The 22,687-nt window shown below is 42.4% G+C and overlaps 3 protein-coding genes across 6 annotated transcripts; all 3 read left to right on the top strand.

Annotated features, from left to right (window-relative positions):
• Nucleotides 1-1,609: 1,609 nt before the first annotated feature.
• On the top strand, nt 1,610-6,704 carry depdc4 (DEP domain containing 4). The gene is made up of 9 exons (XM_076722406.1): nt 1,610-1,704; nt 2,354-2,777; nt 2,942-3,093; nt 3,211-3,406; nt 3,605-3,855; nt 4,083-4,225; nt 4,490-4,615; nt 4,817-4,895; nt 5,262-6,704. Exons 1-9 carry the CDS (start codon nt 1,626-1,628, stop codon nt 5,459-5,461), a joined length of 1,650 nt encoding a protein of 549 aa, XP_076578521.1. The 5' UTR covers nt 1,610-1,625; the 3' UTR covers nt 5,462-6,704.
• Nucleotides 6,705-6,984: 280 nt separating this feature from the next.
• scyl2 (SCY1 like pseudokinase 2) lies at nt 6,985-17,887 on the top strand. Of its 3 annotated transcripts, none has more exons than XM_076722433.1 (19): nt 6,985-7,150; nt 8,871-9,067; nt 9,245-9,402; nt 9,815-9,959; nt 10,813-10,962; nt 11,089-11,310; nt 11,669-11,785; nt 11,886-12,011; nt 12,245-12,421; nt 12,601-12,612; nt 12,817-12,939; nt 13,382-13,495; nt 13,680-13,812; nt 13,903-14,021; nt 14,137-14,237; nt 14,472-14,541; nt 14,675-14,752; nt 14,857-14,979; nt 15,060-17,887. In XM_076722433.1, the coding sequence occupies exons 2-19, from the start codon at nt 8,891-8,893 to the stop codon at nt 15,690-15,692; spliced, it is 2,778 nt and encodes a 925-aa protein (XP_076578548.1). In that variant the 5' UTR covers nt 6,985-7,150; nt 8,871-8,890; the 3' UTR covers nt 15,693-17,887. The 3 variants fall into 3 exon arrangements, with proteins under 3 accessions (XP_076578548.1, XP_076578550.1, XP_076578549.1); XM_076722434.1 differs by having other exon boundaries at nt 7,079-7,127; XM_076722435.1 differs by lacking the exon at nt 12,601-12,612.
• A 1,847-nt stretch (nt 17,888-19,734) lies between these two features.
• Nucleotides 19,735-22,682, top strand: LOC143314668 (uncharacterized). 2 transcript variants are annotated; one of them, XM_076721717.1, is made up of 5 exons: nt 19,735-19,844; nt 20,228-20,503; nt 21,047-21,140; nt 21,610-21,697; nt 21,785-22,682. In XM_076721717.1, exons 2-5 carry the CDS (start codon nt 20,431-20,433, stop codon nt 22,523-22,525), a joined length of 996 nt encoding a protein of 331 aa, XP_076577832.1. In that variant the 5' UTR covers nt 19,735-19,844; nt 20,228-20,430; the 3' UTR covers nt 22,526-22,682. The 2 variants fall into 2 exon arrangements, with proteins under 2 accessions (XP_076577832.1, XP_076577833.1); XM_076721718.1 differs by lacking the exons at nt 19,735-19,844; nt 21,610-21,697 and having other exon boundaries at nt 20,492-20,503.
• The last annotated feature ends 5 nt before the right edge of the window (nt 22,683-22,687 follow it).

Here is a 22,687-nt window from a genome sequence, read left to right as displayed (position 1 = left end):
GACAGGCGGAAACATAGTGGGTCTTTCTTTCTGGGATGACAGAAAGAAAACAGTTGTGGTTCCACAGTAAAACAAGGCAAGCAAGATATGGAGTAGGGTCATGCTCGAAAGATCACTTTTATTGGGACTGCAGACATAACAATGATGTTATCAAACAGGAGCATAGTACAAAAGCACAAAATGCAACGATAAAGACTTTGATAAAAACACCTTGTGGCTTTGTAGATTAAATACAACACAGCCCTACGATTCTGTAACAAGCCAAGTTTACACTGTTATAGTAATTTTGGATCTACTTTGAGATAAAACACCTTTGGGTTTATGGAGAGTGGGGATACGTGGAAACTGACCAAGTTACATTATGTTAACCCCTAATATTCCAGACACATTTATTAAAAGGCAGAGCACAGAGGAACTCTTTGTTCCTCTCTGTGTGGGAGTGTCTGAAGAGTGATTGCTTTGGCGGCAAAGGTGTTTCATGTGAATCATCGATTTATGTAAAAAGGTTCCTTTTAACTCCACCAACTCTGTCTCTTAGAGATCACGGTTGTATGTTAATAATGGTATGTATTGTTTTCATGAGTGCTTTGCGGTGACAGTGTAATCGCTGACTGGATGAGGTTCAGAGTCTCTTTGAGTGGATTAAACATGAAATTCATGAACCGTGCTGGAGTCACAGAAAGTGCAGCAGTGTGAGACCAGAATCCAGGGTTCACATCCAGACTGCTGTTTGTGCTTAAAGGTTCAGCCAACAGAAGCACTGTGGTTAAGGTGAAGGAAATATCATGATTTTGACATGACAAACAAAGGAATAATCATCATGTTGGATGGTGATTTTTTTGTAGGAAGAAGTCTGAGCACAGAAATGTCAAACATGCATTTCAGATATGGCTGTGGGTACTCTGGTGGCACCATTACCACACCAAGTTCAAAAAAAAAAAAAAAAAAAAAAGGAAAAAAGATGAATGAAAAATAAATAAGAAATGCAGTCAGCACTCAGGAGTAGTTCCTTGTTTTTGGTTTTCCTCCTGTGACAAACAGCATATGGCCTATTGCATTTTAGAAAAGAAAAGAAAATTCATGTACTGACTTCAAAGCAACACACACACACACACACACACACACACACATATATACACACACACACATAAATATATATTATGCATAATATGTTTGTAGAGTTGATGTGCATGTGAACTGAATTACAATGTGAACTGCAAAATTGTAGACATTACATTAATGCCATTACATTAACAGTACAGCTGTGTCATTGTGGTCTGGCTTCATGAAAATCAAAGTACAAAGTACAAACGTGTGACAATCATGAGCAAACATCCAGTTAATGTGTGACAAGTGGAGTAAGTGCAGCACATTTTCTTGCAGGACACACAAAAACCCAACAATAACGTCCATATAAGGATTCTTTGGGGTGACCGTTTGCTTTTTGCACATTATTTTCCGTTTAAAACTATGATGAACTTGTCGAGCACTTTTTAAAACACAGTTAAATAAGAAACAGCTTGCAGTATGTCTTATTGCCCGTAAGGGGCAGCAGTGAGCTGTCTGACATTTACGTTTAGAGGAAGAAGAAGAGGAGCAGCGTAATGACGTCACAGGGCGAGCTCATGATGGCGGTTGATTTGACTCCTCGATTCAGAAGGTTGAACAGCCAAACGAGAAGTTTTCGTGAAAATATTCAGCATGGTAAGATCCGAGCATTAACGTTAATTAATTCAAAGTTAGCAAATGTTATCTTTATATAAATACAACTACACAAAAGCGCAGCTGCGTACATAAATGCTAAGACGTGGAGTCTAACGTCGGCATTGACATTATCGTTAGTACGTCACGTTGGACGCCACGGATGTGTTGTTAGCCGCTGATTATATCTTGTTCAGTGGACGATGACATTCAGGGACATTGTTTAAAGAGTGCGCATATGGTTTCTAGAGGTAGTGGAGGAAGTATTCAGAAAAGCACCTTCAAGTAGCCATAGCAAGCTGTAACGTTATAAACACTCCGTTACAAGTAAAAGCACTACGTTAAAACGTAAAAAATATGTGATCGTTTGCCAGCAAATATTTAAGTGGGGAAAAGAGTGTGACTTTTTTACGTACTTTAGAAAATTATGTTATTTGATCGTTATTACGGATGCATCTGTGTGTAAGCAGCATTTTACTGTTGTAGTCGGTAGAGATGGAGCTAATTTTAGCTACATCACTTACTATCCTTATCGCTACTTTTACACTATTTTCAATCTTATTTTTCACCATGCATCATCTGTGCTTCACGTCTACCCTTGAGACAGAACATGTTTCAACCCCTTTTCCTCTCACCCTGTGTCTCCTGATAGGTTTCTCTGGGCCCTTCGGTGCCACCCAGCTGTGGCACAACATCATCCAGGCCCTGCAAACCCAGGTGGAGGTGCGCCGGTGTAGAAGGCATCTCCGTGCTCATGCAGAATGCTTCACTGGCTCAGACGCAGTGGATGCTGTCCTCAGTTATTTAATGCAGAATGTGGTGTTTTGCACAAGTGAAGTGTCTCGCCTCAAGGCTGCTCGACTCTGCCAGGCTCTGATGGAGGCCAAGGTGTTCGAACCAGTGGGTACGAAGCTGTTTCGCAGAGACAAGGAAGTGACCTTTGAGGACAGCAGCTGCAGCCTTTACCGTTTTCTGGAATATAAAGTGTTAGCCAATTCTCCCATGAAGGAGTGCAGCAGTGACACAGAAAATATGCCACCAGAGGAACAGGAGATAAAGAGGAAGAGGAGCTCCAGGTTGGTTTTACTTAAAATCATCTCTCTCATATGTTGTAGTTGTGCTTAATTACATTACCATACAGTGATACCAAAAATATTAAATGCACTGCTTTATTACCCAGCGCCTTTACACAGACATGAATGTTTATTTATCACCATGATATTTCTTGTTGTCTCTGGAGGTTGAAGGAACTGAGGACCATCTCTAATCCCCTTGCTGTCGGACCTTCAGACAGGAGGGTGGAGATGTTGCTGAAAACTATCAACCTGCGACCAACCTTTGCTCCACCTCTAAACACAACCACCACTACTTCTGCCTTTCTGTCCAAAGCTGGTAAGCCTGAGCTAATCTGTCTGGCTTTACCAAATTGTGGGTTCCCAATACAAGGGAACAACAGTCCTTGACAGTTTATGGTGGAAAGATGTTTCTCTCTCTTTCCCTGCTCCCCAGTGGTGGATCAGGTTTGGAAGCAGCAGACGCTGCTGCAGCTGCTGCAGATAGTAGAGTTGCCCATACTGGACTGCATCCTGACCTCTCCTGCCAGGGTTCAGCTCCAGGCCTGCAGAGCTCCTCTGGCCAACCAGGACCTGGTTATCTCTAACACATGCCTGGAGCGAGCGCTGCCCGACACCCTTAATCTGCCCCAGTCAGTGCTGTGATTAATACGTTCAATCTGTTTTGCACAGTGGACATCAAACTAGGTTCATGCAAACTGATCCTGTTCATGCATTTTCAAAAGGACGAAACAGTTATTTGTGATCATTAGATTTTGCAGTTTACTGTCCCCACAGTAACAGTAAAAAAAAAAAAAAACATGTTCTGTTTCGTCACCCTTTGTTTTCAGGTTTGATGGGTGGCTGTCGGCAGCGGCAGACTGTTTGGAGCTCTTTCCAGACCAGCTAATTGTGGTTGCAGGGGAGCAGCTCAGCCAACAGGGTGGCGATGCCATTTCAGAATATGACCAGGCAGAGCAGACGGCAAGCCAAAAGAGACTGCTCTTTGACACCATTGCCAAGTACTACAGCGGACAGGAAAAAGCCCCACTTCTCTCAGGACACCACCTGGACATACATGCTGCAATTCTGAATTTGCTGGGTGAGGCTAGATAAGGCTTACGGGGATTTCATGGGTTATGTCTTTGTCATATTGAAAATTGTGGAGAGAGATTTGACAACTCATTCTGGCACACTGGTGTGTGTTCATATGAAGCAATAAGTGACAGTGCCTCTGTGGTTTGTATGAAGGTCAGTGCTTTTTGACTCCACATGAAGATCATAATCCTTTTCTGGCTCCTCTCTCGACCACATCTTGTTTCTTTCCAGATGAAGGGAAGATGCAGGATGCAATCAAAGCATCTCAGCTGTGTTTGAGACTGCTGGAGACAAGCGTGAGAGATGAACTCAGGAGATTACTGGCCTTTATGGCCACAGCAGCTCACCAAGACGCTTGCCGTCTTCAGAAACAGGTAGCTCACCTCCTTCACCAAACCACAGTCAGCTCTAGCTTTTTGTGTACACTCGTAATAAGAAATACAATTAATTAATTAATTGAAAAGTACGGCAATAAAATGTACCATTCAAAACCAGCTTGGGTGTAAACCATGCTATACATTGTTCAGTAGCTTTTTTAAATTTAAGTGTAGTTTTATTTTGCAGTATTATATCTAAGGTTGCATCAGTGGTTAGTGTCTTTGAATCTGTTGTTGACTTAATGTTGTGTTTTCTTTCAGATTGATAATAGGACCTTGGTCTGCCGCACTTTTCAGAGAGCAATTGTGCAAAATCATGAACTTAATCGATCCCAAAGTGAGACCCTGGTTATGTTTCTCATGGAAAATTGCACTGAGCTCTTTAAGGTACACTTCATCTTTTTTTATTTAGGCATCACTGCCATGCTACTTTAAAGACAAAAGAAAAGATTCTCGTATTGACTGTTATTGGATTCAGTCAGTGGACTGTAGAGTTACAGTAACACGTTAGTCGTAAGTCAGTTTAATCCTTCACAAGTTTTGATTCGGCATTTTATTTATTCCCTTGACTCCTTTTCCTGAATGCAGACTCCGACATCCCTCATTGAAGCTGTGAGGAGAACACTGAGGACTATGCAGCAAGGAAAAGACCCTGACTCAATTGCCAGTAAGTAGAATATGACTAGAACCATTCAGACCCTTCTTGTATGTGTGTAACTTTATACATAAACACAACGCCAGTCCATAATCCGTTGCATTACATCCTGCATCCTTCATCCTTAAAGTTTGTAACTGTAGGTTTGTAAATCTGAATTTGTATCCAGAGCTCCGCCAAAATACCCCTGTACATATTTATCTTGCAGGAAGAGCTACTACAGTTTTCAACACAAAATGTCAGGTGTTTTTTTTATATTACCACATGGTGGCGCTGTTTCACCAAAGCCACACCAAACATGAAACACTTGTCCCTTTACCGGTGTGCATTAATGCTCCACTACAAAACGCATGTCCTCTTCCTCACTGTGCGTTGCAGCGTTCACCTTCTGCCAGCAGGTGACGCCACAGGAGTACGAGAACCAGCGAGAGGCTGCCACCCTGGAGAGCCTCAAACAGCTTCTTCGAGACATTTCCTCAAGCAAAACCATACCTGCCAAGGAGAGAAGGAGGCTGCTCAAAGAGTTTGAAAAGCATCACCCCGTGGTTTTCCTCCAGCATCTCGCCAGCACCTTCTGAAACATGCGGCTGAAGGGCGAAGGTTTGACCTCCTAGTTGCACTTCAAAAAGTCAGTTGGAGGTGGTACGGCACTTACACTGGAGATGGATGATACTTGACTTTGGATGCTTTCAACCACAGTCACACCTCTCACCTCATGTCTGATATCTTTCTGGTGCTGCTGCAGTGTAACAGCAGGGCTGCAGCATCCCCAGATTCCTTAAGTCACAAGAGGCCTATAATAGTTGAGGTTATGTTTGTAGATATTTTATTTCATGTTTTTTTTACAGTTCTTTTCTGGATGGGTTAGAAATCTTAGAAATATTGCAATTTGCTGCATCATTTTGATATTTTTGTTTGTCTAAGCCATGGGTGTAATTATAGTTGCTTTGCACTAGTTTAATAAAAAATCTCATTGATGATATCAGGTTTCTAAACTGGAGTAGTAATTTTTAAATTGTACATTAGTGACACTGGTTTTATGTTATAAAGGTGAATAAAGTTTAAAGAGGGCATTTGATGTGCGTTACATTGTTCTGGCGATGCTACAGAATACAGTTAATATGAAGTTTAAAAACTTAAAAGAGATTTCTGACAGTGAAGCGCTTGTGTTGCTGATGCTGTATTTGGATAAAGCTAATGTGTTATCATTATGAGATGTTCATTAGGGCTTCTGGAAATAGATCTGGGGTTTGCAGAAGTAATGCTGTGCACTAACTTTGGGCATTAATACTTCTGCAAATGAAGAATAACAATATTATTGCAGCCATCGTGTTTCTTGTTTTGGTTTTTCAGTTTTACTGTAGCGTGCTGTAGTGTGGTTGAAAAACACTGTTAAAAACAACACTAATGTAGCTGAATACGGTTTAACACAGTTGTAACTTGTTGATGATGAAGACAGATCTTTTTAAGATTTTAAAGTTAAAACTAATACTAAATAAAGGCAGAAAGCGTACAGTACTGTATGAGGCTAACCATAACTCAGGTTAATACAACGTGTTTTGGTTTTAGGGATTTGAACATACTTTTAGTGCCAGTATCTTGGTCAGATGTCTTTTTAATTGTAACTTCTGATTTTATTTGAAATGTGGACAGTACGTGTTTTGATGGAAAATGTCTAACACATAATGACTTTATATTGTCAGCATCTTTTGTCCTTTACGTACACTGAAATCTTGTTAGAATGCACTTTATGATGCTGAAACATGCTTTATTTTCTCATGAAATAACAAGACTTAATAAAAGTTGAATTGATCGTTTCTCAAACGTGACTTTGCTGTAATTCCTTTAAGTGCATGTATAGGGGTGTAGTCCCTGGACCTTCAGTGGTCCTGGATCATTATGCACGATGGCACCTAAACTAATGTCTCCTGCATGAACTGGTAATGTTTATAAGAGGTGCAATTCAGGATGTTTGTGGAAACTGAATCAAGAGATTTACACTATATATACAGTTTATATGCACAGAAATGATGATGATTGCAAAATAGTCAAAAAAAAATAAAAAATATATACAGGTGACGTTGATACACATGACTCCATTAAATAACCCGGAAGTAGGGTTGTTCATTCACTAGCGCACTAAGCTACCTCATTCCGTATGCTCCAGGAAGGCATGGGGGCTGTGTTTCACAGCCATAACTGACAGCGCTACAGCTGAGAGACTACTTATAACAAGAAATACAAGTGAGAGCCCTTTTCGTATCAAGGTAAGAGGCTGGAGGGTTTCGGAGTGACTGCTCTGGATCGAGACAAACGGTCTTTGACTGGCATGACAGTAACGTCACTGTCGACTTAAGCGTTGTTGGCTGTTTAGCTTGGGTAGGTAGCCACCGTGATCTGTTTGCCTAAAAAGTGTTTGGCGGTAGCCCAGAGATTGCAACGATGATGTCAACCTTCCAGAGCTACACAGATAGAGAAGGGGTTAAAAGAAGGTTTGGGAAGATAGCCGTGAACGATGGCGTTAGTAACGTTGAGCTGTGCTAACGTTAGTTGTGTGTGTGCGTAACGTTACAGGCTAAACAAGATGATAACTTAGCTAACATCAAGCTATTTCCCAATCAGACATGACAGTCATCGCTGTGCGACGAATATCATAGTCAGATGCTTTAGCCAAAGGCCAAAATTCTTGTTTAACCTCACACGATGCATGTTAGCAAGCTGCTGTTGTTGAACTGCCTGGTATCCTGGCGGCTAGCTAGCTAGCTAACGGCTGTGTGCTAGGAAGGCTCTGTGGATCAGGTGCGTTCGGTGAGGTGAATCACCGGAGCGCTGCTGTCAGTTTACCTGCTTGTCTGGCCACGAGCTAGCTAACAACTCATGTTTACAGATGTCGGATCGTGACTGCCATCACAAGATAACTCCAAATCCATGCCTCAAACCTGTTGCAGATAAAAGCTCTCAACTGCTTCACGCAGAGGGGAATAATTAAGGTAATATCGGGTAAAAACTAGGTCGTATGGTTATTGATTTGCGTCTGTTTTGTGTTGATTCCTCTGGGCTTCATTTTTGGCTCAGACCCTCCTTTAATCACCACACAGGTATGACAGTGATGACACAGTGTTGACAGTTTAGTACAACGGATTTTCTTGTCCTGCAGTATCTCTCAGCACAGCGCCACTTCTTCAAATGAAGCTATATTATTATACTGTATGCTGGGTTAGACCCAAGTAGGTCTGGCTGTTGTAGAAAATGTACAAAATGAGGGAACGAAAGGGACTAAGACTGACAGTAACTTCAGATTGAGCCATGCTTATTGATAGGTTTCATATCCATCCACCCTGTTTGCATAGACCTACAGATTGTGATTAACATCCAGTTTGCTTTGATCCATGTAAGACTGATGCTCAACATTTTTTTTTTCACCTGGGAATCTGTAAGGAATTAATTATGCAAACTGAACCACGTGCATCTCGATTTCTAGAAAACAACTTGTCCGACCTTGTTGCAGTCCAGTGAAATAAACATCTGAGTTCTGTAAGACGGATAAGACCCTGAAGAAAGTGCTCGCATAGAAGTAATTTGGCTATATTACTGTTGGCCATGTTCTGTTGTCTGACTTCCTGTTGCCTAACAGGCTGTCAAGTCATTGTGGAGTATTTTGAAAGAGAACCTTGATGTGACATGTCTGAGTCATTTTAGATTTTTGGGGACAGCTTGGGCTGTTATGGTACTTATTCTGCTCAGCCGGCACAGGCAGGACACTGGTCGGCACTTTGATGTGCAAATATTCAAGCAGGTGCAATCGAGTGCATGTCTAATGGATAGTTGAAGGCTTTTGTTTAGCTGGAAAGGGTTAGGCTACAGCGGCCTCTCTCAGGGATTACGAAAACTATTGTTATTTTGACGTTTGACAGACTTGTCTAGATAAAAACTTAGATTTGTCTTGACGTGCTTACCTGCCCTGATTGGTCTGTCATCCACCTTCAGCTGCCAGGTCAGGCCTGAACATGGAGTCAATGCTGAACAAACTAAAAAGCACCGTCACAAAGGTGACGGCGGATGTCACCAGCGCTGTCATGGGCAACCCGGTGACACGGGAGTTTGAGGTCGGACGTCATATTGCCAGTGGGGGTCCTGGCATGTGCTGGAGGATCTACAATGGCACCAAGAAGTCCACCAAACAGGTGTGTGAACATTCTCCCCTTGATCAGAGCAGGTCTGATTCATAGAAGTCATCATTTACATGGATAAACAACAGACTGTACTGGTGCTGATGTTGAAGTCGGCTGAGATCTTCCCACATGGGGAGTCCCTGTGAGACTGAATGAAGTTAATGTCAGCTGCTGTCTTTGACCCTCCAGGAAGTGGCAGTGTTTGTGTTTGATAAGAAGATGATTGACAAGTACCAGAAGTTTGAGAAGGACCAAATCATTGATTCGCTGAAAAGAGGGGTGCAACAGCTGACCAGACTGCGGCACCCCCGTCTTCTGACGGTGCAGCATCCTCTGGAAGAGTCACGGTGAGTAACGCATGCACACAAACACACACACACATATATTTATCGAGGACAGATTCCCTGAGTCAGAGCTCAGAGGAGGGCTTGACACTCAAGGGGAAAAACTGCATAACAAATCCATTTGTCTGCCTTTTGTGTGTGCATGTGTGAGCAGAGGCCTGTCATGATCAAAAGACTGCTCTCTGAATAATATATGTCCCCTGAGGGTAAAATAAGGTTAAGCCTGTCTTGTGCTTACTGTCTTTATACCACTCTGTCTTTCTTAATCTTTCACCCATGGAAGCTCTGAATTCAAAACACTTTTCTTGTAACTGCCATTAACTTTGCTTGTTAATTGTCTGTGCAAGAATAACTCAACATTTCAAAAGCAGCTGTTTCAAATTATACTGATGTTATTTCTGTATTTGGTCCTCAGAGACTGCTTGGCGTTCTGTACAGAGCCGGTGTTTGCCAGTTTGTCCAACGTGCTGGGCCAGTGGGAGAACCTGCCCAGCCCCATGCCCACCGACATCAAGGAGTACAAACTCTACGACGTGGAGACCAAGTATGGCTTGCTGCAGGTGAGAATGCAGACAGGTTAGCTTGCTTGATATAGGACTGCAGCTAAGGATTATTTTTTTCATCTCCATGTATTTTTAAAATGAATTCTTAGATAAGAGATTTTATAAATGTTTATAAAGATGTCTGTCAGAGATTTTACAAGAGTGCAGGATGACATTTTGAAAAGCCTCAAACCCCGAAAGATTCTTTTTTTCCCTCAACAGAAAACCAGCAAATACTCAATTTAACAAGCTGGAATCAGTGAATCTTAAGCATTCTGCCTGTAAAAGTTTATAAAATGATCATACAATATCGTCTAAATATCGTCAAAATTGTGTATTTAGTGCGTACATTGTATTTTTTTGTTTTACCTTGTAACTCATCAAACTCTGTGCACATAAGTAACAGTTCTGTTGCACAGTTCAGATGTATGATGAAACATTTATGAATGAGAATTTATTTGTTATTATGAACGTATTAAATCATAGTTGTCTGGCAGGTTTTGGTACCTTTGTCGGCCACATCTAGAAGTCCAATACGCATTCATACTGTGTGATGTTCCCAAAGCCAGTCGAACCAGCACAATTCCATTCCTCACCTATTAATGTTATGCTGCTGTTTCAACGTAGGTCGTGTCAATCAGTTTGATATTAAGCCTCATCACTTTTTTGCCACACTGACCCACATTAGTCTTTATTTCTGTTATCTTGCCTTTTCCACATCTTACAGTATATAACTTAAATTTGATCATTTAAGTGTGATAAGATCCTGTCAACTTGGCAAAATGTGATTGAGAATCAAAATCGTGACTCCCTTTCTTTTGTCTGCTTTGCTCTTATTTCCCCTGACTTTTTCATTTCTCTCTTTCCTCAGATCTCGGAGGGTTTGGCCTTCCTCCACAGTGGAGTGAAAATGGTCCACGGCAACTTGTGTCTAGAAAACATCATCCTCAACAAGAGTGGATCCTGGAAGATCATGGGCTTTGACTTCAGCATCTCCTCGACCAACCCCTCAGACACTGAGGTGTGTTGGAAGACTTTTGTTCCCTCAGCACTGTCTGTCAGGCAGGGCCTTCAAGATGCTCTGTCAAAGTAATGTCTGTCAGTGTTGGCACATCTTGATATTCTCATGTTCTCTCACCCTCTTTAGCCTAAGTACACATGTAAAGAGTGGGAGCCCAACCTCCCTCCGCTCTGTCTCCCCAACCCTGAATACCTGGCCCCCGAGTACATCCTGTCTGTCAGCTGTGACTCGGCCTCCGACATGTACTCGCTGGGCGTGGTCATGCATGCCGTCTTCAATGAGGGCAAGCCTGTTTTCCAAGTCAACAAGCATGACATTTTTAAGAGCTTCAGCAGGCAGCTGGACCAGGTTTGAAAGGATTATACATTTTTCATAAAATTGTAAACACTTGAGAATGTCACTTGAATTTGGGAGACATTTGGTCTTCTTGGGAGCAAATGTCTTCTTGCAGGCTGCAGGATGTCCTGTCCAGATTTGACTGGGGATAGTAAAATGGAAATATGTGTGAAAAAATCCTGATGATTACGACATGACACACTCCAGCTAATGTGGATTTTCTGTATTCCTACAAGTGAAGTCATGCAGCAGATCCCAGCTGTGTTACAATGAAAAATTACCTACTGTGGCTCAAACGTGTGTTATTATAACCAACAATCACTGATTTTATTCTCCTCTTTTCTATTCTTTCTCTGTCCTCCAACCGTAGCTGAGCACCATGAGTCCAGCGCTGTTGAACAAGATCCCAGAGGAGGTGCGGGAGCACGTCAAAATGCTGCTCAGCGTCACACCCAACGTCCGACCGGATGCAGACCAGATGACCAAGGTTTGCATTGCTCCGACATGCATGAAGATGCTAAGAGCAGCATGTTTTTACTCTATGCGCTAACGCTGGCGATTCCCTTTTTTTCATGTGTGACATTCAGATTCCGTTTTTTGACGACGTGGGTGCCGTGACCCTGCAGTACTTTGACTCCCTCTTCCAAAGGGACAACCTACAGAAGTCCCAGTTCTACAAAGGCCTCCCCAAAGTCCTGCCCAAACTACCCAAGGTAGTACAACCAAGTGTCTAATATTGTAGTTTGTATTCTCATCCTCTGCACAGAAACATTTTGCAGAAATTTGCATTAAAAGAGGCTTTATGAGATCGCTTTTCCTGTACTTTCATCTGTTCTGTTTTGTTAAAAGTGCTCTCTAATGAACTCACTGTGAATACGCCACGTTGCAGTATGAAGTCTTACTCATTCACAGCTTCTGGAACCCATTTGGTTTTCCTTTCCCTCAGAGAGTGGTGGTGTATCGAATCTTGCCGGCACTGACCTCTGAGTTTGTCAACTTGGACATGGTTCCCTTCGTGCTGCCCAACGTGCTGCTGATCGCCGAGGAGTGCACCAAGGAGGAGTATGTGCGCCTCATCTTGCCTGACCTCACGCCTGTTTTCAAGCAGCAAGAGCCCATTCAGGTAAACGGAAACGCAGAACTAAACACATGCGGTATGAGGTTGGGTGTTTTATTATTGTGGTGTACGCGTGTGTTGGTGTGCTAGCAGTGCACTCAAGTAACGATGTGCACTTTGTAAAAACACTCTTTAAACCTCTGCATGATGTCTTTCTCTGTATTTTTCTTTCCATGCTTCTTCAGGCTAGTAACATGGTGAGTGGGCTCTGCTGTGAATACGCTCCAGTCACATCAGCTAGTTTGTGCATTGTGTTGTCTGTAGTACTAAAAGCTGCCTAAAGCCGCTGAAAGCACTGCCTCTGTTAACTTCCACTTACTGCTCGACTCATGTGTAGAAAATAGCGTAGAGTTCTCCTGCTTTTGACTTTGTTTTCCTCACTGGGTGCCTGTGCTGTGCAGATCCTGCTGATATTCCTGCAGAAGATGGACCTACTGCTGACCAAGACACCGGCAGAGGACATTAAGAACTGCGTGCTGCCCATGGTCTACAGAGCTCTGGAAGCCCCCTCTGTACAGATCCAGGTACAGGGGACAAGTGGGGCTGCTTAGCATTTGAGGTGCTGTTGAGATTAATGTAACACAGTCAGTCTTGACTAAAAACGTATCCACCGGATCGATTTCTGAAGGAGCTGCTGAATGCTAGATTTTTTTTGACAAGGCCAGATGCTGTGAGAAATATTTTTAGACCCGTTTGACATTTCTGGTTGCTGTGTTCCTTTCGACACCACCTCCTTGAAGTACGAACATTGTGAGAATAGTTATTCTCGTGATAATATGACATCATGGTTTGATCATTTTTACTTGGTTGGTGTATATTTTTAGCTTTCTGCTTGGAACATGATTTTCCCCACCTGCTGTACTCTCCGTTCCCCTTTCAGCGCTGCCTCGAGGGCGCAGTAAGAATGAATGCACTTGGCATCATTAAAACGTTAGATTTCGTAACGTCTTATCTGTGGTCGAGCAGGAGCTGTGCCTGAACATCATCCCGACGTTTGCCAACCTGATTGACTACCCATCCATGAAGAACTCCCTCATTCCTCGAATCAAATCAGCCTGCCTACAGACCTCCTCGCTCGCTGTGAGTCTCCATCAGCCATCTTCTGCTCTCAACTTCTACCTTTCAGGCTGTCTGCCGAAGCAAGAGTGCAGAATAAGCATAGATGATGATGGGGTCAAACATAAAAACCAACTCAAATGTCAAAGTGTTTGAAACCGTCCACGCATTTGACCTTTTCTATGTGTCTTCCTTTGTTACTGTGTAGGTACGAGTGAACTCTCTGGTGTGTCTGGGGAAGATTTTGGAATATCTAGACAAGTGGTTTGTCATCGACGAGATCCTGCCCTTCCTACAACAGATCCCCTCCAGAGAACCAGCAGTACTCATGGGTGTCTTAGGTGAAGAAACTGGACACACTCCCACTTCCTGTGCGCGTGAATTGAAACATTTGAGCAACCTCTTTGCTTAATGACCTCTCCTCTTTTCAGGAATCTATAAGTGCACCTTCAGCCACAAGAAGTTGGGCATCCCCAAAGAGCACCTGGCCACCAAGAGCCTGCCCCACCTTGTCTCTCTTAGTATAGACAACAATCTCAACCTTAACCAGGTACTGCACAGCCAAACACACATACACACCTTTACAATTTTGTTTTTTTTTACCAGCAAGTCTGTGCAAAACAAATCGTTTTTTACTTACTCTTATCTGGTATATTGTGTTTCAGTTTAACTCGTTCATGGTGGTCATACAGGACATGCTGAGTCGCATGGAGGCTGAACACAAGACCAAGCTGGAGCAGCTGCACATCATGCAGGAGCAGCATAGGTGCCACATCTTTAAGTCACTCTGTACTATAACCTCCTTTTTATTCCATCTGATTAAATATAAAATGGTTTAACATAACAATGGTGATTTTATACCCTAGAACATTTAGGGAAGTTGGAAGCATTTAGCAGTTGATACTGGCCACATGAATATGATAATGGTGTGACTAATCAAGCTTCTCTAAAGGCCTCGATTCAAATGCCTTCTGCTCTCTGATCTTGTCTCCTCTAACAGGAGTATAAACATCTCAAACCCAGGAAACCAATCAGAGGAGACCAAGAGCCCTCCCAGCAGTAGCAACCAGGTGAGAGATTAGAGATGGGTGCATTTTCTGCACAAGAAGTATTCTCTTCTGCGTTAAAGGCTCCTGAAATAGACTGGAAATGTTTTATGTTTATGTGCTGCAGTGATTCCATTTCGTCTTTTCTGCCTTTCAGATTGATGATATCTTTGGCAGCACTGGGGTTAATGGGAAAGAAAATGGATCTGCAGCGACGGCCCCACAGCCTAATAGAGTATGGAGACAATGTCATACCTCATTTATGAAAAACCGTCACCTTTGCTCATTTAGCATGCGGTCCAATTTGTTCATGGTCTCTGTTCGTCTGCACCTCCCCAGATGTCTCTGACTCTAGAGGAGAAACAGCGCTTGGCTAAGGAGCAGGAGCAGGCAGCCAAACTGAGGAACCAGCAACCATTAGCACCACAGACCATCAAACCAGCCTCCACCACCAACACAAAGGTAAAGCCAGAAACCGTCTGTGTGCTCAAAAGAAACGCTCAAACTGGTGATGGTAAATCTGACTCCATTTTGTGTTGCAGACCAAGGATCTGACAAGCAGCCTTCTCAACAACATGACATCGCTCAACAGCCTTTCTTTGGCCAACACAGCACGACCAGCCCCAGTGCAGGGCACCACCATCGCTGCCTTCCCCTCCTCCGGCCCCATGCTGGGCCCCATGGGCGCACCGGTCTCCAACGGCTTCAACACATCCATGGGCTTTCAGACAGGAGGCATGGGGATGGGCATGCGGCCCACAGGCCCCGGCCTCTATGGCGGCATGGCCACCACCACCAGCACCCCAAACTTTGGGGCCCTCGTGCAGAATCAAGGATCAATCGGACAGACAAATAAAGCCCCCGACATGTCAGCCTTGGACAGCCTTTTTACACCCAGCCAGCCCAAAGTCACCCTCAACCAAATGACTCCGAAGGCCACACCTGGCACCAGCACCCCTTGGCTCAATCAGTTTGGTTCACCCCAGAACGCTCAGACTGCGATGCAGGGTGTGTCAGGAGGGATGGGAGGGGTGCCCAGCGGGTTTGGGATGCAAGCAAACCCTTTTTTCAGCCCGCAGAACTTTTCTCAACCCGCTGCTGCCCCTAGCCCAAACCAAAGTGGAGTTAAACACAGCGCGTCTGTCAACAACGATCTCAAAGACTTATTCGGCTAAAGGTGAATTAAAACAAAAAAAAGAAAAAAAAAGATGGCGGGTTAAGTCTATTCTTTTAATAACTTCGGATGGATGAGAATTCTCACAGAACAAAACACTGAAAATCCTTTCAAGAGTGTTGCTGTCTGTATTTTTAATCCGACATGGTTTAAATTTGGACTCTCGCTCACATTCATCTGAAAATTAACCTGCACCTGAATTCCATTTCTACGGGGCCCGAAAGACAAAAGGTCGGGGGAGGGGGTGGGGACTTCTTCTCTATGCTGTGTACTTTAAAATGCTGGGGGTTTCCTACTGTTTTGTACTTGACATTCTCGCGAGTCCAAATGACGTGGGTTGAGATGAATCCCGACTCAGTTTATTCAGGAAGATTTTGTGTTCATATCGTGAATGATTGAATGGATGGAGCGGATTTCACTTAGTAAACAAGTTGCGTCAGATCACCACTTCAAAGTTAGCAGAAGGCTTCTGTATCTTTATTGCTTGTCCAGACTATTTTAGGATTTGCTGCATGCCTGAGGTGAGCAGAGAGCTGGCTTAAAAACAAATACGGCACACATCAAAATGTCTGAGCCCAGCGGGAGGTCGCTGGAAGTGTAGCACCGACGAGCCTGCAGTCACTGATCAGCATCCAAAAGAAATCTGAAAGGGGGTGTAGAAACCTGACAGCCCAGCGGTTCCAGTTTAGACGGGGGGAAAAAACCAAGTAGCCCTACTGCAGTCCGTCTCCATGGTAACCGTGTCTCTGCAGCACCAGAAACCTCCATTTTGTGGACACAGACTGGACTGATGATCCACTCTGGTCTTCATTTCCCCCCTTTGGTCTAATTTTTTTAAGTCACCAGTGTCAAACAGTGCTTTTTTTTTTTTTTTTTTTTCTTAATTTGACATCGAAGCTAGTTGAAAAGGGAAGGTTTAGTTTTTTTTGTCAAAGTCTGCGGATGACCAGTACACCTCCTTTATATCAGCTGCTTCAAATGGCGGGATGAGTGACTCACCTGTGACTGATGAGAAGCTATTACGGCAGTGCCCTTTCAACTAGATGCTAATGCTAAAGGCAGTAAACGAGGACCACGTGCACTGCTTTGGGCTATTGTGCCTTACGTGGGCACATGTAGAAAAGTAGATGGACAGCACTCATCTGTTACTCGAGTATTAATATTTCCTCTTTTCATCGGCTCTTTTGCTTCTCAAATCCCTTGCTTTGTTGCATGTTACCGAAATGGATCTAAAGTTTGAGTTTAGCATCTTTTCTAATGACGACTCCAGTGACCAATGACATTTTGTTTCGCACATCCAGCTGGATTGGCTCCGAAGTACTTCAGGGGCTCAGAATCTTTCCCGCGCAGCATTTCTGTTGATCAGTTTGTATGACGATGAAGATTTCCACGATATATTTTGATTTCAGCACTTTTCGGCTGTCAGAGGACCTGTGCTGGTGACATGAAGTGTAAATATATAGTTATTTAAAAATGGATTGCTCTGTGAGGGCCTTAGCATTTTTATGTCCTTGTGATAATGGTTAAGAGGCCTTAGATGAGTTGTGTGCAATAATCCTTATCGGTTGTGAAGGGTGCATATCGATTGGCTCAAGCGGCCGTTGATGTGTCCCTACTTTCATTTCCATCGACCTACAATAAGTACAGAGGTCTGTCGGATTTTCTTAACAACGTTAATATATACTCATTCTAAATCTTACATTTTTGAAGAGAGTTATACCATTTTAGGGTTTTTAGATGCACCTTGGTCACGCTGTGTTTCTGCTGACAATGATTGTTGCTAACATGCTGAAGTGTAACGTCTTTTATTGGGTTAACTTTTTGTTTTTGTAGAATAACGCCGCCTACCGAAGGCGAGCTCTCTCCGGCCGCATGGCAGTGTTACTCGCTCGTGAATTTGACTCGTCAGGTTCTGTTTATTTCCCGATTTTTGTCAAATGAGATGACACACGTTTCTGTGATTTGAGATTTTTCATTTGTAGATCGGCATTAAGTGTGTGGCACTTATGATTTCATCTCAAAGTGGACGTCCCGGAAGAACCCCAAATCAGAAAACTGAGCTTATTCTTCTACAAGATTGTTTGTATTCCACTGCTGTCATGTGTGTAGTGTGGCCCTTGTTTTATGTGTTGAGGTGCTGGTCTCTGAGGTGGTCCAATGAAAATCTGTACATATAAAGGAAAGTACACAATCTAATGCTCTCAAAGGGTGGTCATTTTTTGTGTGATGGTTTTAAAACACTACATCGGACAGTGAAGCGTATGTAACCAAAAACAAGCCAGAGTGGATTTCAAGATTTAAACTGATATAAAAAACACACATAACCAATACATATTTAAGGTTTCTGGCTTTGGAGATTCATTTTCAAGGTGAGCACTGACATTTAATTTTTCTATATATTTACCAGTGTATACCAGTGAAGAGGGTCTCCTTGATGGCTCTCCATTCAATGAGTGCCCTCGTTTCCTCAGATGTTCCTTGATCTGCCATCGATTTTCATAACAAAAATGTATTTGAAATCTACAAGGTTCATTTCTCGCCTAAAAAATTCTGTATAAAAAGAGAAACTCTCTCTGCTGCTTTCCACTCTTCACTCGAATGCTGAAATGAATGCTGGGACATTTGTACCAGCTGACACAGCCTCTGCAATGGGCATGTCGAGAACATCTCTAGGAATGGTAACCGTTCTTCTTAGATACCACCTACAACATGAAAATGATGAACACATGAATGCATCAATAATAATAATCCAATATATAACAGAAATGAGTATGAAATGGTCCACTCTGCATGATGAGACTTTTAATGTTGATACTGTGAATCAGGTTTTTTGATTGCAGGATTTTTACACTGTGGTATTTGTACTTTTCAGGAAGTAAAATATATCAGTACTTCACTGAATGCTTCATCGTCAGAGATATGAAGAAGTTTTCCATTTTTTGTTTCACTGTCTAAAGAGAAAAAACTCGAGGGGCTCATTTTGTGTTCACCCTCCATACCAGTTGGTGGCGGTAATGTACCATGTCTTTATTTTCCGAGCCCATAAAAAACAACCACGAAGAAGAAGCAGCAGCCGCCTGCCACTGTGGTTGTACCGGCCGATGTGACCGTCCAGACAGCCCTGGAGGACCGTAAATTAGTTGTTTTAAGGTGATTAGTTTTGCCACACATACCTTTCCTCCTCATAAAATCAGTGTTAAATACATTTTTGTTTAAATTGCACATCATTTCTCCCGTGGAGGCTTTTGGTTTGGCGTGTTTTCAGGGGTAAATTCAGATTAATTTGTGGTATTTTAAGGGACTCTGTCGACTCCAACAGTCGGCAGTCCTCACTAATTTTATACGATTTTGTCATTTCCTCATGTTGTGTTGTTGTTTGGTGTACTTCTACATTGTGCTTCAATCATTTTCTGCATTGATATTTGTTCACTTAAACCTTTTCAATAAACACAATATGATAATCTTTCTGGTGCATTTGGAGACACATAGTTTAATGTTCCTCTGCTGCCCCCTGCTGGATAACTACATTACAAGCTTTAAAAGGTCATGATATACACGTTGGAAATAAGCCGAGAAATAACAGCTAGATAATGAGCTTTCAATCATTTTAATGCCATGTAAATTTATGAATTACAGTAAAGCTTGTTTTGTACGACACAGGCTTGGGCTGTACTTGTACGTTGACTCTGTAACGGGAGCTCCATAAAAAACGAATTTATTTGTTTCAGGTTCTAAACGATGATCATCACTTATGATAAATTCTAGATATTAAATCTGCGTACAAAGAGTTCAGACCTGCATCATTTCCATTGTTTTTGCCCCTAATATCACATGTATCAGCAAATCTCTTTGGTTTGATTTTAAGATCTACACTTTAGTAACACTAAATATGAACTTCTACTCGCAGGCAGCATTAGTAAAGCGGCCAACTCTACCACTAAGCAGGGGAAACAATCTGGAACAAGTCCTCTGCAGTCCACAGTCTTTATGCTGTGCTTGACTGTGATGAGTCCCAGCTGTGTTGGAGCCAACTTCAAAGCCATCTGGAGAACCACGTCCAGCCTCTGCCAACAAACGGACACACAGGAACCAAAGCCCCACACCTCTCCATACACAAGAAAATACCACAATTTCCCAAATCACCTCAGATGGTGTAAGTTGATAAACACAGACATACAGCAACAAGGACAACAAAGTTAAACAGAGATAAAGAAACATTCACATACATAAAGATGCATATGTATTCAAATGTACAATAACATACAATGTCTGTATAAAGGTCAAAGTGTTGTTGTTTAACAAATATTGCAAGGGTAAATGGAAATGAGAAAAGTGATGGGATATTGTATAGGTTCTGCAATAAGTTACCTTATATACATACAAATCAATCAATACAAAAATAAGATAAAATTATCAATTATAAGAACAAAAACTATAGAAACAGAGTGTTAAACACAAAATATACTGATCACAATATCATGGAATATGTTTTCCATTTGTCCAGTCTTATTTTGTATTGTTATGAAACCTCCACAGCGCTGGATGGCGATAGTGATCTCATCCTTCCATTGGCGGCTCCCCGTTTACAGGTGGCGGTAACGCGCTCTCTTAAAAGCAGGACACGAAGAAGAAGATAGGGTCCCTCTGAAGGAGGAGCGAGCCAGCAGTCTTTTCCTACGAAGGGCACTTGATAAAAAGGCTAAAACGAAGAAGGGAAATTAAAAAAATAAAATAAAAAAATGGAATTCAAGGATCACGATTACACGAGCCCCACCCATGATAAAGTCAACCCCTTGGAGTTCACATATAAAAGTAAGTATAGGAAATCGAAAATGTCATGTTTTAATCAAGCTAACTAGCTAGCATTCACTTACTTTAGGCTGATTGGAATTTGCTAGGGCGCCTAGTAGGTGGGCTTCACAGTGAAAGTAACGCTTTCATTTAAGAACTAAAAGTGAATGTCGCCAGTCAACATTTTCAAGCTGCTTCCACTAGTAATGTCAGTTGTATTTGTTGTGTAGACTAATATTAAATGAGCATAAATGAAACAAAAACAACATCAAACCAAGTTAATGTACTGACAGTTGATTAGTTGTGCTCTAACACCTGTTGTAAAATTAAACTGAGTTAATTGAATGGGTAAACTCCTTGAAAGATAAGATATTGTTAATTTCTCAGTTGAATTAAAAAGAGAGGTATTCTGTACAATAGCTGGAATCCCAATGATTTTTGAAAATACTGGAAAATTGAGGTCACAAGAGACTTAAACAATCATCACATTACGTAACAACCAATTCTAAATATACCTGTTACATTTCAAATTAACTTGTTTTTCTGTCTCAATTTCTCTCTTAGTGAATTCAAAAGAAATTGAGGCCTTTGTGAAGCTGAGAGTTTCAAATAATTACCTCTTTTCTGGAAGGAGGAATACGTCTATGTGGGCATGGAGGTAAGCCAGCAAGTTGAGCCGCTACTGCGTGAAAATAGAAAAAGGTCCAAGTACCATACTGGGTTCTTTTCCATTCAGATTTGTCTTTCAGAATCTGTTTTTCTCTCTTGAACCTTTGATATTTTAACATTCTGCTCAACCCGTTCTAGTGTGGAAATTCGGCTTTTTCCCTCAGCAGAGATGAGGCTTTCCCCACTGCTGTTGTTTTATTTATATGTGTGACGTTATTTTCATTATTGACCAATTGGCAGATTATTTTTCTTGACTCATTGATTAATTGTTTGGCTTTTATATCCACATTTGAGAAGCTGAAACCAGTCACTTTTTGGTATTTTTTACTGTAAAACAATGACTTAAACACTTATCAGATGATCAAAATAGTTGAGGACAAATTTTCAGTTGATTGACTGATTGTTAAATCAATTAGTTGTAATATTTTTAAGCGCTATTAAGATGATTATATTTTCAGGACCATCCTCAGACATATGGGCTTGCAACACAAGATGACCCATAGTCAAGCATCCAAAAAATGGGAAAACATGAAGAAAAGATACAAGGTGCAGTTTTATTTTTGTGATTTCACTTTTTTCAAGCATTTTTACAGATTCTCTTCTTGATTGGTTTCCCTCTCTCTGCTTCCTCAGGGGCTAAAGAGCCCTCCCGACGGGGTGAAAGTGTTCCCTGAAGCGTGGCCTTATTTCAGTCTGATGGACGACGCCATGGAAGGTCGGCTAGAAGGCAGCGCCGCCATCCTCAAGGTCTTCCCCAACGACAAAGACAGCAGAGATTTCTTACCCATCTCCAAACCCAAGAAGAAGAAGATGTCCATGTTGATAAACTCCAGTGCAGCTTCGTTAGTAGATGGGCCAGAGATTGATGTTTCCCTAAACAGAGATGATGACGGGGAGGAGGAGGCAGTGCAGGAGGGAAGCCAGGAGATAGACTGCATCATGCAAGAGGTGGAAGATGAGAACATGATGGAAAGCCAAAGACAGACAATGGAAAGGGAGAAACAGGTGATGGACCGGGAGAAACAGGTGATGGACAGGGAGAGGCTGGTGCTGCAGAGGGAGAGAGCGGTGCTGGACAGGGAGAACGCCGCTCTGGACCGAGACCGAGCCTCCCTGGAGAGGGAGAGGGCGACGATAGAGAGAGAAAAGGCAGTGATGGAGAGGGAGAGGGCGATGGTGGAGAAGGACAGAGAGGCTCTGAGCAGGGACTGGCTGGCTCTGGAGCGAGAGAAAGCCAAGCTGGAGAGACTTACTGCGGCCAAAGAAAAGACAGAGGAGGTCACAGAGGACAGCAGCAAGGTGAAGGACTCAGACGTCATAGACAGGAAGGAGCGCTTCCTCAACTTGCTTGAAAAACTTGTTGAAAATTTTTGATTCCTTTTCTGAACAAAACCTTCCCTGAAGAAAAAAAAAACAAAAAAAACCCCCCAACAATTTCCACCTGATGATGGCTGCATCTGCACATAATGCACATTACACTAACCAATAAAAACGTTGAGCCACTCCCAGTTCGGAGAGGTCTTCAAAACAACTTTA

The sequence above is a fragment of the Chaetodon auriga genome, chromosome 22, assembly GCF_051107435.1.
Source record: "Chaetodon auriga isolate fChaAug3 chromosome 22, fChaAug3.hap1, whole genome shotgun sequence".
NCBI classification, from domain to species: Eukaryota; Metazoa; Chordata; class Actinopteri; order Chaetodontiformes; family Chaetodontidae; genus Chaetodon; species Chaetodon auriga.
Note: the sequence above shows the minus strand (reverse complement) of the source record. Positions and strands in the feature narration are given on the sequence as shown.

What these genes read in the sequence shown, in the direction of transcription:
- depdc4 (XM_076722406.1), top strand. Translation starts at nt 1,626, where the DNA reads ATGATGGCGGTTGATTTGACTCCTCGATTCAGAAGGTTGAACAGCCAA. An exon ending in TGCCTTTCTGTCCAAAGCTG is followed by an intron (nt 3,094 to 3,210) that starts GTAAGCCTGAGC and finishes CCTGCTCCCCAG; the next exon opens with TGGTGGATCAGGTTTGGAAG. An exon ending in TGCAATTCTGAATTTGCTGG is followed by an intron (nt 3,856 to 4,082) that starts GTGAGGCTAGAT and finishes GTTTCTTTCCAG; the next exon opens with ATGAAGGGAAGATGCAGGAT.
- scyl2 (XM_076722433.1), top strand. Translation starts at nt 8,891, where the DNA reads ATGGAGTCAATGCTGAACAAACTAAAAAGCACCGTCACAAAGGTGACG. An exon ending in ATGCAGACCAGATGACCAAG is followed by an intron (nt 11,786 to 11,885) that starts GTTTGCATTGCT and finishes TGTGACATTCAG; the next exon opens with ATTCCGTTTTTTGACGACGT. An exon ending in CTCCCAGCAGTAGCAACCAG is followed by an intron (nt 14,542 to 14,674) that starts GTGAGAGATTAG and finishes TCTGCCTTTCAG; the next exon opens with ATTGATGATATCTTTGGCAG.
- LOC143314668 (XM_076721717.1), top strand. Translation starts at nt 20,431, where the DNA reads ATGGAATTCAAGGATCACGATTACACGAGCCCCACCCATGATAAAGTC. An exon ending in ACGTCTATGTGGGCATGGAG is followed by an intron (nt 21,141 to 21,609) that starts GTAAGCCAGCAA and finishes TTATATTTTCAG; the next exon opens with GACCATCCTCAGACATATGG. An exon ending in ACATGAAGAAAAGATACAAG is followed by an intron (nt 21,698 to 21,784) that starts GTGCAGTTTTAT and finishes CTGCTTCCTCAG; the next exon opens with GGGCTAAAGAGCCCTCCCGA.